At 37.3% G+C, this 15,040-nt stretch overlaps 1 protein-coding gene across 1 annotated transcript in view; it reads left to right on the top strand.

Annotated features, from left to right (window-relative positions):
* The first annotated feature begins 7,354 nt into the window (after positions 1-7,354).
* The window catches only part of LOC106096359 (pro-resilin), a 78,197-nt gene continuing 70,511 nt past the window's right edge, over positions 7,355-15,040 (top strand). The window contains exon 1 of the mRNA XM_013264062.2: positions 7,355-7,900. Within this exon, the coding sequence (XP_013119516.1) occupies positions 7,871-7,900 (30 nt within the window). The 5' untranslated portion in view covers positions 7,355-7,870. The remainder of the gene's footprint in view (positions 7,901-15,040) is intronic.

The following is a 15,040-nucleotide window of genomic DNA, read 5'->3' on the forward strand; positions in this document are numbered from 1 at the left end:
GTGTATATCGCATGATATTAAAACTTGCCAGATATTGCATCTCTGGCAGAACTGACGCTTCTTTCGGATACCCTGTAGTTTACCGTTGATCACCTACAGTGCGGTTTCGTAAATAACATTCTCTTACATAGGGATGTGGATAACTTGTGGTTGTGGTTGAAGCTGAATGTTCGCCTTTATAGGACCAAGAATAGATATAGCCTCCTTAAAAACCGTTCTACCGAATTTATTGACTGAGCCCATAGAAGCCTGTAAGGAAGGTACACTTATTGAACAAATATTAATACAATATGCCTCCCACATGGATCTAAAACTCGATATGTTGCTCTCAAGTTTATGTCTCTAGGCCTTGTAAGCCCTAATCATATCCCAATTTGATTTCTTCAAGAAAATCCAGATAACAACTAAGTTCTGCGTGTGTTTCTCTTGTGTATAGTTATAAAAGAATTCGTAATAGTGGCTTTCAACTTCTTTATGTTAAGGAAATCGATAAATGATGAAGAGTACAACATTTTCGTCTTGATCGAATTAACATCCGTTTTTAACACATTCGTTCTGGCTCTCATCATCTTCAACTAACAATCCTATTGAATAATTCAAGCATTTGATGGGTACTTAGGAATTTGAAATATAAAAATCAAATGCTCAACTATTTCCGCTTCAATTAACCACATACATCAGCGCCGTACAAACAATTCTACTTCGATATAATTACTCCATATGGCCACAAAGAATCATTGAGGCAGCGTTGACTTTCAAATTGAAAATTACTAAAGCCAAAAATTTGATAACCAAAATTATCCAACAACCAAACACCACAATACAATTTTTGCTTAACTTTAAGGTGATAAACGCAACAATTGAGAATTGGCTTGTTAAAAGAAGAAATGATAAAAAAAGCTACAATATCAAATACCAAAGAGGCCAAGCTGGTAGACAAGACCAACTCAACAGGAATATAAAGAGCAAAAAAAAAAAACAATTGTTAGGTGAATGAATGTTGGCCAAAAGGCAGACGACCGACACAAATACTCCTCACAATTCGCAGCAGTAACAATGAAGAGATACAATTAAAGGTGTTTCTGAGGCTAAGACACATGAAGAACTACGTCGTCATCATCATCAACATCATCGGCAGGTTAATAATGATTATGATCATCATCTCATTGTTCATAAGGTAATGTTCATAACTCTTCCACTTTAAGCCATTTGAAATATTATTGTGGAACTTTTGCTTTTACCATAAAAATAACGATGACGATGGAAATGATGATCAAGTCTTGAATCATGATCATATTGTCGATGATGATTTTGATGATCACTTGTCTGATTTTGCTATTTTGCCTTTGTTTTGAATTTTACATGTTTCCATTTTGTGTTTTTTCAACTACATTATAAAACAATTGCTCTTCAAAGAGCAATTGAGAGTATAGTGCTCTTGAATTTTTCATTATAAGCAAAATACCCCCAAACTCACATTAGAAACTGAAAGTGAGCGTTAAGTTTAAATTGAGTTTGGCATAGAAAATTGAGATGGGTTGGTAGCAGGCATAAGGTGCCAGCACTCTACCCATCCATCCATACAATTGAAGATAATAATGAGTAGAGGCAACATCATTATTGCCATTGGCCATATGTTAAGTAATAATCTAGAAGATCTTCACCAGAGTATTGCACCATGGGGTAAAAAACGATGATACATGTTGGAAAAGTTTCCCAGACTGATGCCAAAACAGTCAAGTTTGTTACCCACAAAAGTGATGAACACCAACATGGGGGTAAACTATTAAAGAGGTAATTTTCTTTCCAAAAGCAGGAAAACAGTAGTCTAACATATTTTTAATCTGGCCTTCTTCGATTAGAAAAAGATTCTAAAGAATGGCCTATAATGCACAGTTGGATTGTAAAACAAATAAAAAGGCGTTAAGTTCGTTTGGGCCTAAAATCAAGAGATCGGTCTATATGGTAGCTATATTCAAATCCAGACCGATCTGAGCCAAATTAAAAAAATATGTCAAAGGGCCTAAAACAACTCACTGTCCCAAATTTTAGCGACATTTAGGACAATAAATGCGCCATTTATGGGCCCTATATATTAAATCGAGAAATCGGTCTATTTGGCAGCTATATCCAAATCTGGATCAAGCTGGGCCAAATTGAAAAAGGATGTCGAAGGGCCCAACTAACTCACTGTCCTAAATTTCAGCGAAATCTCAAGTTTCAGCAAAATCGCATAATAAATATGGATTATAAATGAATATACTTAATGGGGTTATTCTAAATCTGCACCGATTTAAGTCAAATTGAAAAAAAGATGTATAAGGGCCTAACACAACTAGCTGTCTCAAATTACAGCGAAATTGAACAATAAATGCGCCGTTTATGGGACCTTAAATGGAGTGATCGGACCACATGACAGCTATATCCAAATATAGGTCGATCTGAACCACATAGAATACGGATGTCGAAAATCTTGACAAAAGTGACTATGTGAAATTTCATGGAAATCGGATAATAAATGCGCCTTTTATGATTCCAAAACCTTAAATCGGCATATTGGTCTATATGGGGCTATATCCAAATCTGGACTGATATGGGCCAAATTGGAAAAATATGTCAAATGGTCTAACACAACTCACTTTCCCAAATTTCAACCAAATCGAATAATAAATGGGCCTTTTATGGGCCCAAGACCTTAACTCGAGAGATCGGTCTATATGACAGCTATATCCAAATCTGGACCCATCTGGGCCAAATTGAAAAAAGATTTAGAGGGGCCTAACACAACTAACTTTCTTAAATTTTAGTGAAACTGGACAATAAATGTGGCATTAATGGGACCAAAACCTCAAATCGCGGATATATTCAAATCTGGACCGATCTGGGCCCAATTGATGAAGGATGTAGAAAGGCCTAATATGGCTACATCATCTTAGATTTTTACGATGATCAAGAGTATAAATACTTTATTGGGTCAGAAATGGATATTTCGATGTGTTGCAAACGGAATGACAAAATCATTGTACCCCCATCCTTTGGTGGTGGGTATAAAATAGAAGAATTAGGTGAAGTTAAGGTAGGTTGAAAAGAAGGTAAGGATACTAAACCAAGAAGTAAACTGGACTTTATGGGGCGCAACTTCAGACGAATAACTCTCCTCCCCATCGCAGATAAAATCAAGAGATAATTGGTCCCTATCAATGCGGCTTTAGACCTGGTAAATCCCCCATAGGACAGATATTCACACTGCGCCAAATCCTGGAAAAGACCCGAGAAGGACAAATCAAGACCTACCATCTCTTTGTTGACTACAAAGCCGCTTTCGACACTTCTACGTTCAAACGTACTTAAAGCCATGGTATCCCTGCAAAATTAATAAGACTCTGTAGGATGACGCTTCAGACAAGGGTACAGCATATCGGTAGACCTCATTAATATCCTGCTGGAGAAGATTATACGTGATTCAGATGTGAATAGATGTAGCACACTAGTCACAAGAAAACACAAGCTACTCGCCTGTGCTGACGACATTGGTATCATCGGGTCGGTCACCGGAAATAGTAACTACAGCCTCTGAAGGAATTGAAAGAGAAGCATTGAAATTGGTATGGCACTAAATGCAGTTAAGACAAAATGGATGGTATCAACTCCCACAAAGTCTTGTACACCGTACACCGGTGCAGATAAAGAAAATGGAGAAAGTGGGGAACCGAAACAATGAGATACCGGTTCAGGATGACTATACAAACATCACCGGTTGGAACTCTGAGCTCCGAATTGTATAGTGTACATCGTCATCGAGAAGCTCAGCTGAGAGCTGAAGGCGCCGTTCACAGGTTACGGATAGTGGAATGCTTCGTATACGCAGTAGCTGCAATAGCAGTCGCGGACAACCAGCGATATCGAGTGAAGAGTATTATTTAGAGGCCGGGCGGCTCCGGCTGTTGCTTAAATACTGAGTGCTTCTGATACTTGATATGACAAGGCGAAATTAATAGCCAATGGCCATAATGTTCCCACGGTCCTATGAATCGGACGAGCTTTCTCACATATGGAGCTTGTCGAGGATCGCTGCCTCCACATACCAATGTGGTTAAAACAAGAACTTTGAGATAAAATAAAATAAAACGTAGACTACTTGGAGGACACCGTAGCGCAGGGTTTAGCATGTCCGCCTATGACGCTGAACGACTGGGTTCGATTCCTGGCGAGGCCATCAGAAAAAACATTTTTCAGCGGTGGTTTTCCCCTCCTAATGCTGGCAACATTTGTGAGGTACTATGCCATGTAAAAACATCTCTCCAAAGAGGTGTCGCACTGGGCACGCGGTTCGAACTTGGCTATTAAAAGGAGACCCCTTGTCTTCAATCGAACGCACTCATTGATATGTGAGAAGTTAGTCCCTGTTCCTTAGTGGAATGTTCATGGACAAAATTTGCATTTGCAATATTGGCAAACAGATACTACTTTGGATTAAGCAAGCAGTTTTGAAATAAAGACATCTCTCGACGGACGAAGATTACACTATAAAAGACACTGATACTATCCTTGTTGTTACATGGTTCCGAGGTATGGATATTTGTACGAGGCTGTACTTTGAGTGTTTGAAAGAAATATTCTATGCAAAATATTTGAACCAGTTCACATTGATGCAGAGTATTGGCGTGGGATGAACCACCAACTGCATGAGCTGTATGACAACGTTATCATAGTTAAAAGTATTAAAATACATCGATTGCGTTAGCTAGGTCATGTTGTCAGAATCAATGAAGAAGCTACAGCGAAGAAATCGTTTGAAAGTGAGCACTGTTGTACACTCAAACCGGAATGACCAAAACTCCGATGGAAAAATCATTTGGTACAAGCCTTTTCGAAATTTGGTCTCCGAGATTGGACAAAGAGCGTAGAAGATCATGGCGCTTGGAGAGCTATTCTAAGTTTGGCTAAACGGACAAATGTTCTGTCAAAGCCAATTGCAGTAAATTAAGAGAAAACTTAAACCTTTCACACTTGTTGTCTTTGCATTAACACCATACCGACTTATAGCCCGGACTCCACCTGCAGGACCCTATGTTAGTCAGGCAGAAGGAAACAGAGGAGACCACCGTAGCGCTAAGGTTAGCATGTCCGCCTATGACGCTGGCCGCCTGCGTTCGAATCCTGGCGAGAACATAAGAAACAGGTAAAAGCGTGCTAAGTACGGCCGGGCCGAATCTAGTTATTTTCCCGGTATCCCTGTTGTGCTTTTTCAGGCTATAAACTGATGCTCTTTTAAGCTATAAACCGATTTAGACCATATTTGATATGTATGTTGAAAGTCATGAGAGAAACTGTTGTACAAAATTTCAGCCAAATCGGATAATAATTGCGCCCTCTAGAGGCTCAAGAAGACAAGATCCCAGATCGGTTTATATGACAGCTATATCAGGTTATGGACCGATTTGAACCATACTTGGCACAGTTGTTGGAAATCACAACAAAACACGTCATGCCAAATTGCAGACAAATCGGATAGGAATTGCGCCCTCTAGAGTCTCAAGAAGTAAAATGGGGAGATCGGTTTATATAGGAGCTGTATCAGACTATAGACCGATTCGGACCCCATTTGACACGTATGTTGGGGGTTATGGGAGAAGCCATCGTTTAAAATTTCAGCCAAATTAGATAATAATTACGCCTTTTAGAGGCTCAAGAAGTCAAGATTCCAGATCGGTTTGTATGACATCTATATCAGGTTATGAACCGATTTAAACCATACTTAGCGCAGTTTTTGGAAGTTTCAGCCAAATCGAATAGGAATTGCGCCCTCTAGAGGCTCAAGAAGTCAAGACCCTAGATCGGTTCATACGACAGCTATATCAGGTTATGGATGGATTTCCACTATACTTAACCAATTTTTTGGAAGTCATACCGAAACACGTCACGCCAAATTTTAGCCAAATCGGATAAGAATTTAGCCCTTAAGAAGTCAAGATCCAAGATCGGTTTATATGGCAGCTATATCAAAACATGGACCGATATGGCCCATTTACAATCCCACCTGAACTACACTAAAAAGAAGTATTTTTGCAAAATTTCAAGCATCTAGCTTAACTCCTTCGAAAGTTTGCGTGCTTTCGACCGACAGACGGACGGACGGGCGGACATGGCTTGATTGACTTAAAATGTCATGTCGATCAAGAATATATATACTTTATGGGGTCTAAAATGTATATTTCGAGGTGTTACAAACAGAATGAAGAAATTAGTATACCCCCATTCTATGGTGGAGAGTATAAAAATTGTCAGCTGTGGTTATACCCCTCTAATGCCGGCGACATTGGTGAGGTACTGTACCCTTTGATATGGCAGCCATTTAAAAACTTCTCCACTAAGAGGTGTGGCACTGCGGCACGCCGTTCAGACTCGGCTATAAAAAGGAGGCCGCTTATCATTGAGCTTAAACTTGAATTTGACAGCACTCATTGTTATGTGAGAACTTTGCCCCTGATCCTTAATGGAATGTACATGGGCCAATTTGCAAGTCGGAAACAGATTTCAGTGCCTGCCACTGGCAGCAGTGTCTCAAGTGTACTCTGAGGCATCAAATCCGAAACCTCTTCCATTGATTCCAGGTTTCCTTTCGGCGCCTCGATTATACCGCCATGTTGTATCTTGCTCGTCCTCTATCGCATCTCACATAGCCTAAATCTGAACAAAATAGTAATCAGTGCCCTAGTGGTTTTGGTCCCCATCGCCCCGCCTATGCCAAGACATGAAAGTTCTCTGATTCTGTGAAAATTAGTCCAATTTTGATGAACTAATATATCTTCTATTGTAGTCTTATTTCATCCCATAGTGCCAGAGAATGCATTGTTTCCACTTTGATGTAGCAACGATCTTTTTTTTTTGCCTCGTTCGTTTTCATTTTCATATCTGTGGAGAGGAGCACCTCATCAGCTGTGGGTTTCAATGGAGATGATTTGATTTGAAAATAATGTGAGTTTACAATACTCTGCGCGAATAAACGCTGAACGAAATGTTGGCAACTCCAGTTTAAATATTGCCAGCATTCTGTTGTTGCTGCCTCGGTTGCTGCTACTGCAGCAGCAAACCAAATGTTGTTGTTCGCTAGGCGGATGATGTTGCGATGCTAAGACGCATTGATAAAGCTGCGATGCTGTGCTGCTACCGTTGCTGTTGATGCTCTTGAGGTACGATACGCTTACTTCCAAACTGACTGACTTGGCTGGCTGCCTGCCGGGCTCAATAGCTGCCCCCTATGAGCAGCAACGTTTGACGGCAGCTCTGAAAACAGCATCATCTGTAATTGTTATAAAAAGCAATGCATCGCTGTTTCAAACCCTAATTCAAATCTAACGTGCTGTACAAAACGGTTACCACCAACACACACCTAAAAACACAAAACAGAAACTAATGCGGTGAATTTTGTTGAATATTCCCTCCTAAAAAACAAAAAAGAACATTTCATTGATTTTCGAATCAAATCGAAACAAAAAACGAAAACAAAAACTTCGTAAATCAAAAGTGTTGCAAATAAACAGAGGGAAAAGATATTCCAACAAAGTGTTGAAAATCAAGCAAAACCCCCAAAGCTCATAAAAGGCCTTTACCCACCGCAAAAGGATTACTTAACAAAATAGGATTACTCTACCCTTTTTTGTGTGGCTTATAACCAAATTGTGTGAATATTTTGTTCGGTCGAAAAAAACGTGATTTAAAATTTATATTAATTCATCGAATAAATAAAATATTAATACATTAGTGGATTATTGTGCGAGTGTGTGTGTGTGTTTGCAATAGCGTTACTGGGATTAATTTGATTGTAAAGCTTTGCTGTTGTTGTTGCTGATTTTTCAAAGCAGAAATTATGATGTCCCTAAAGCATTTCATTTTAATTGTGAGTATTTGTTTAATAAAACACCAACAAATGAACAGAAATAAAAAAAATATGAATATTCGAAAAAGGACTTCAAATTGATGTATCAAGTCTAAAGAAAGGTTTTATACCACAATATGATAACATATAAAAAGTGATATTAATTCTTATATAGCTTAAAGCAAAAATAAAAAATCTAAAAATAGACCTTAACGATTTTGAAAAGGACATACAAACGGTTAAAGGCTGTAAGATTTGAAAAAAAATTACACTAAAAAGGTGCCCAAACACACAAAATAAAAAATTTTGTATCTTTTAAACCGAACAGCCAAAGAAATGTTCCAGCCATTTCCCAAAAAGGATAAAGGACTTTATATGTTGACCCCTATTTGGAATACACCATATAATACATGGTATTAAGATTGACCACTTCAGACTTCTTTAACTTTCAAGAAGCAATTATCTTCTAGCAAAAGAACTACGACAGTTTAATTTCATAATACATATCAAAACTTTGCATTGGCACTTTTATACCTTTTTCGGTACGATGGGGGAAACAGCCGTCATTCCGTTTGTAACACCTGCAAATAATCTGTTATGACTTTTAACGCCTTTATTGAGCACCTTATCCGTTTTGGCTGATATTTTGTAAATTCAACTATCCATGTTAAATATAATTCAAATAGGTCCACAACCTGGTATTACACATACATAAACCAACCCAAATATGATATCATTTTGCACGTATCAAAAATTTGGAAGCCCACGAACTTGTTACACCCACCATTTCTTATGAATTTCATAGAAATCGTTTTAGATTTAGATATAGCTCTCATATATATATCGCCAATTTTTACTCCTAGAGCCACTGCAAGCAAATTTATTAACCAATCCTGCCAAAATTTTGCAAAACGCCTTCTTAGACGATATCTTTAAAGTTTGGTCGAAGTCGGTTCAGATTTAGATATAGCTCCGATATATAAGTTCGTCCGATTTTGAGAAATATTGCACCATTTGTTAACCGATTCTCTCGAAATTTGTCAGAAAAGATTTTCTTATGACTGTTAATATTACTGGTTCACATTTAGATATATCGACCGATTTTCACTTCCACTGCAAGAGCATTTATTCACCAATCTTGCCAAAATTGTGCACAACGCTTTCCTTGATTCTTACCATAATATGTAAGAAGTTTGGTCTAAATCGGTTCAGATTTAGATGTAGCTCCATTTCCGGCCGGTATCTCACGAATAAATTCTTTAATGTTTATGGATTAAGGCGTCCTCAAACACTTGGCCCCAAAATTTTTACTCTTTGAAGGGTTCTTTGGTAAAGCGGCGGTGCCTTAAATACATGGTCCCACATTTGGATATCAGATTCGTATTCTACTCTCCTTTATTTGAGCCCCATACTGCGATGGTCAGCAAATTATTGCTGCTTTTGGGAAAGGGGTAGATCCCAAAAAATTGGTCCCGAATATGGGTACCATTTTCGCACTTTTGTCCCCCATACCTTTCATATGAGCCCCACATTGACATGGTCGATAAATATTCCCGATTTTGGGGTGTTTTTGGAGAATGGGGTGGTCCCCCAAACGCTTAGCTTAGAATATATATCAGCATCGTGCTCTACTCTCAAATATCGTTTATTTGGACCCCATATTGCCATTGGCCTGAAAATTGGATATCAAATTCATTTTTTAATCTCAAATACCTTTCATTTAAACCCCTTATTGCAAAAGTCGGCAAATATGTCCGATTCACATTCTACATTCTATATAGAGGTTATTATGGGGTCGGACGTCCCCTAGGCAGTTGGCCTCGAATGTTGATATAAGATTCGTGGTCTGCTCCCAAATACCTTTCATATTAGCCCAGTATTTCCATAGTCGGCAAAAATTACCGGTTTGGGGGTGTTTTGGGAGATGTGCCGGCCACTCATTGACATGGCCTCAAAAGAATATATTATATTCGTGTTCGACTTTAAATTACCTCTTATTTGAGCCCCATATTGCAATGGTCAGCAAATACTTCCTATATGGGTGGTGTTATGGGGGTAGGGTGGCCCCATAGACACTTTCCCCGAATATTGATATCAGATTCGTGCTTTACTCCCAAAGATGTTTCATTTGAGCCCAATATAGCTATGGTCGTAAATTTGTCCCCTTTGGGGGATGTTTTCGGGGAGAGACGGCCCGCGTAACACTTGGTCCCACATTTGGATATCAAATTCTTATTATACACTCAAATAGCTTTCATTTAAGCTCATTTTTCAATGGTCAGCAAATAAGTCATGTTTGGGGGGGTATCGGGGAAGGGGTGGACCCCCAAAAACTTAATCCTACATTTGAATAACAAATTCGCATTTTACTCGTAAAAACCTCTTATTTGAGACCCATACTTCCGTGATGGGGAGATATATCCGATTTAGGGGTGTTTTGAGGGTTAGGGTGGTCCCCCAAACACTTGGTCCGACAATTGGATATCAGTTACGTTTTCTAATCTTAAATATCTTTCATTTGAGTCTCATATTGTTGGAAATGGTCTGTACATATATTTTGTAGGTTTTGGGGTGGGGCGACCCCCAGGTGCCCCATCCAAAATTTGGATACCAAATTTTTGTCTTTAGGTTACTATGAGAGAGCACACAAAATTTCAACATCTCCGAGATCTGGCGTTTCTAAAAATTAGGATAAGGGGGGGGGTCCGCTCCCCCTTCAGATATCAAAAAATTTAGTACCCTATTTTCACGAGATCATTATGCACCATCTGTGGAAATATCAAGAAACTCGGTTCAGCCGTTTGCAAGTCTATAAGGAACACACAATCAAACTAACAAACAAACACAAATTGATTTTTATATATGTAAGAAAATTGCTGAAAATGTGAAAACAGTTAAATGGCAAAAGTTGCATATTAACCAATTTGTTTAACTGTTAAATTTCGCTTAGTGTCCAAAAATGTTCTGCAACTACAGGTGTGGATTATAAGCGAAAACTACTGTAGTCTCTTCTGTCAAGCTCCAAGTTGTACAACCATATAATAAAATAAATTTCACACTACAATTGAAGATTCTGACTCTTGTATTATGTGAGATGTCACTGTATCTCCCAACTTTGTTGAGTTTAAGAAAGGCGCTTCTAGCATTGTTGCTATCAAGCGTCCTTTGTTATTTTGCTGCCAAGAACGGGAAAGTTATCAACATCCAAATTTAAGGCTTCATTAAGTTTTGTGAATATGGTCGTTATTCATTTGTTATATTTCTTAAGGGATAATCCTTCCAAAATCAATCAAAAAATTATAAAACCTTTTCTTTAGCTTTCCCTTCAGAACATTTCTTCTTTTATAAAATCATATCAATAAACTGAAATGCTATGTTTCCCTTACAATAACGCCCTTATAATTTCATTACCTGAACTTAAGTGTATGCAAGTCGTAATAAGCAAATAAATAAAATAATACAAAACACCTATAATAACTTGTGCATATTTTAGAATTATGCATATCCAAAGAATATATTAGTATTTAATTTAAGTATGTAATATATATACCAACATTTACATTGTATACTATGATAATAATAATCATAATAAAAATAATAACAATGATATACTATGGCAAAAATCTGCATACAAAAATACTAACATTTACATATATATGTGGCCACTTGAATTTATGAATATTTTGCCATAGAAATAGTTTTGGTGTAGGTAACATTTTCCATAAAAGTATACATACATATATAAATTTTACATAGCCACATACCCACATACAATTATTGTGGCCTTTTTGTTGAAGTGCTTCTTTTTTTGTTCACATTTTTGTTGAGCACATAATCATAAAGTATGGCTCTATCCCCCTCAAAACAAAAAAAAAACGATGAATACAAAAAAAAAAAGATCAACATAAATCTTCTAAACAAATCATGACCAAAGATATAAAATGTCATAGCTTAATGTTAAGTGTCCTTTGTCCAAAAGGATATCACTAGTTAGGACATCCTATATGCAAAAGTCACATGACAGCATGACAATTTCATAGAAAGCCAAAAAAAATGTAAATTTTTGCTATGCAAATATTTTAATGAAGTTTATTTGGGCATTGTTAGTTAGATAACCATTAGATATACTGGGAAATTGGTATCAAAAAGGACAAATGAACTAATTGCTCCAAGGATTTTCTTTTATTCTGAGTAAACTTGGTGTTGGCCTCGAGGAATACAACGAGTTTCTGATGTCGCTTTCATTTTTGCTTAAATTATTTTTTTTTAAATTTTTGATTTACATAAGTATGGTAAGCAACATTAAATGACACAAGTTATCCTAAAAGTATGCAATTATTAACGAAATTAAAAAATATAAATTGATTTGTATTTCGAAATGCAACATTTTCTATTATGAAATGTGATATGAGGACTCTAGTTTTATAAAAATGTTTTTAAAATATTAATTTACTTGCATCTTTATCCAAAAACTCCCCAAGGTATGCAATGATTTTTTTAAATTAAAATATAAATTAAACAAGTAAAAGCGTGCTAAGTTCGGCCGGGCCGAATCGAGTTCTTTTCCCGGCATCTCTTCTTAGGCAAAAAAGGATATAAGAAAAGAGTTGCTCTGCTATTAAAACGATATCAAGATATGGTCCGGTTCGGACCACAATTAAATTATATGTTGGAGACCTGTGTAAAATTTCAGCCAATTCGTATAAGAATTGCGCCCATTGGGGCTCACGAAGTAAAATAGAGAGAACGATTTATATGGGATCTGTATCGGGATATAGACCGATTCAGACCATAATAAACACGTTTGTTGATGGTCATGAGAGGATCCGTCGTACAAAATTTCAGGCATATCGGATAATAATTGCGACCTCTAGGGGTCAAGAAGTCAAAATCCCAGATCGGTTTATATGGGAGCTATATCAGGTTATGAACCGATTTGAACCTTATTTGACACAGTTGTTGAAAGTAAAAATAAAATACGTCATGCAAAATTTCAGCCAAATCGGATAGGAATTGCGCCCTCTAAAAGCTCAAGAAGTCAAATCCCCAGATCTGTTTATATGATAGCTATATCAGGTTATGGACCGATTTCAACCATACTTGGCACAGTTGTTGGATATCATAACAAAACACGTCGTGCGAAATTCCATTCCATTCGGATAAGAATTGCGCCCTCTAGAGGCTCAAGAAGTCAAGACCCCAGATCGGTTTATACGGCAGCTATATCAGGTTATGGGCCGATTTGAACCATACTTAGCACAGTTGTTGGATATAATAACAAAACACGTCGTGCAAAATTTCATTTCAATCGGATAAAAATTGCGCACTCTAGAGGCTCAAGAAGTCAAGACCCCAGATCGGTTTATACGGCAGCTATATCAGGTTATGGGCCGATTTTAACCACACTTGGCGCAGTTGTTGGATATCATAACAAAACACGTCGTGCAAAATTTCATTCTGATCGGATAAGAATTGCGCACGCTAGAGGCTCAAGAAGTCAAGACCCAAGATCGGTTTATATGGCAGCTATATCAGGTTATGAACCGATTTTAACCATACTTGGCACAGTTGTTGGATATCATAACAAAACACGTCGTGCAAAATTTCATTCCAATCGGATAAGAATTGCGCACTCTAGAGGCTCAAGAAGTCAAGACCCAAGATCGGTTTATATGGCAGCTATATCAAAACATGGACCGATATGGCCCATTTACAATACCTACCCACCTACACTAATAAGAAGTATTTGTGCAAAATTTCAAGCGGCTAGCTTTACTCCTTCGGAAGTTAGCGTGCTTTCGACAGACAGACGGACGGACGGACGGACGGACGGACAGACGGACGGACATGGCTAGATCAACATAAAATGTCACGACGATCAAGAATATATATACTTTATGGGGTCTCAGACGAATATTTCGAGTAGTTACAAACAGAATGACGAAATTAGTATACCCCCCATCTTATGGTGGAGGGTATAAAAATATCACGAAAATAATGCCATGCTATATTAGGATTTACATAACAAGGATTTAAATAATTTATACAAGAAAAAAAGAAATCTGCAGTTATGAATTTTAAAGCATGAAGGTTATCAGCTCATAAGTATGCAATGATTTTTACAAATATACATAATTACTGGACTCAAATGCATTATGAAACATTTTAATGAAGTTTTCAACCAATACCATTACATGGTTTTCAGCTTCAAGATTTTATACAGATATTGCCACATGTCATCCTATAAGTATGCAATACTTTTAAGAACTTACAAATTGCGTTGATTTTTACTTGCAATGAAAACATCTCATATTAGGAAATGAATTGCAAGAACTTTAGCTTTATATAACAGCTCAAAATTCTTAAAAAGCATATTGTTCAAAAGCCGCAGTTAAGTAATAGCTTGGCAAATTTAAGCTTTTTGAACAAGAACCTATTGATTCAGTTATTTCTCACAATAAGTTTCAAACTTATTGTTGTCACACATTTGGCAATGCTTTTGTTTAAGGCCTTTCTAAAGAAACTGTTCGAAAAGAGTTGTCATACACAAAGTATGCAATGGTTTTGAGAAATTGGAAAATCATAAATGGTCAAGGATACAAAACAATGCTGTATATCGATTTGTGTAACAAAAACTTAAAACTTTTGTATGAGACAACAAATGGATAAATGTTTTGGAAGCTTTGGGTAAACAAATGATGCCAGCCCACGAGTATGCAATGTTTTTTGAAAATGTCATTATTTACTGAATTTGCGCTGAAAATGATTTTTTACATTTTCATTTCATTTTCATTCATTTTGAACTTTATCTATTGTTAAAACATTTCATAATATTTGTCTCTCTAACAACAATGTTTTGTACTAAGAGATGTCTTCCTATAAGTATTCAATGTTTTTAAGTAAGCACAAAGATTGTTGATTTTCATTCCTACCACATTAGAATTAGGGGTATACTTATCTAGTTTGTCGAAATAAGCCACCATGGCGCAGAGGCTAGCATGTCCGCCGAACGCCTGGGTTCAAATCTCGGCAGGAACAGTTAAAAAAATGTTCAGCGGGTGAGGTCTCCTGCCACGCTAAACCTTCTTTACAAGTGGCATCCCAATGCGCCACGCCGTTCGGACTCGGCATAAAAAGGAGAACTCATGTCATTTAGGTTAA

This window comes from Stomoxys calcitrans, chromosome 5, assembly GCF_963082655.1.
Source record: "Stomoxys calcitrans chromosome 5, idStoCalc2.1, whole genome shotgun sequence".
Classification (NCBI taxonomy): Eukaryota; Metazoa; Arthropoda; class Insecta; order Diptera; family Muscidae; genus Stomoxys; species Stomoxys calcitrans.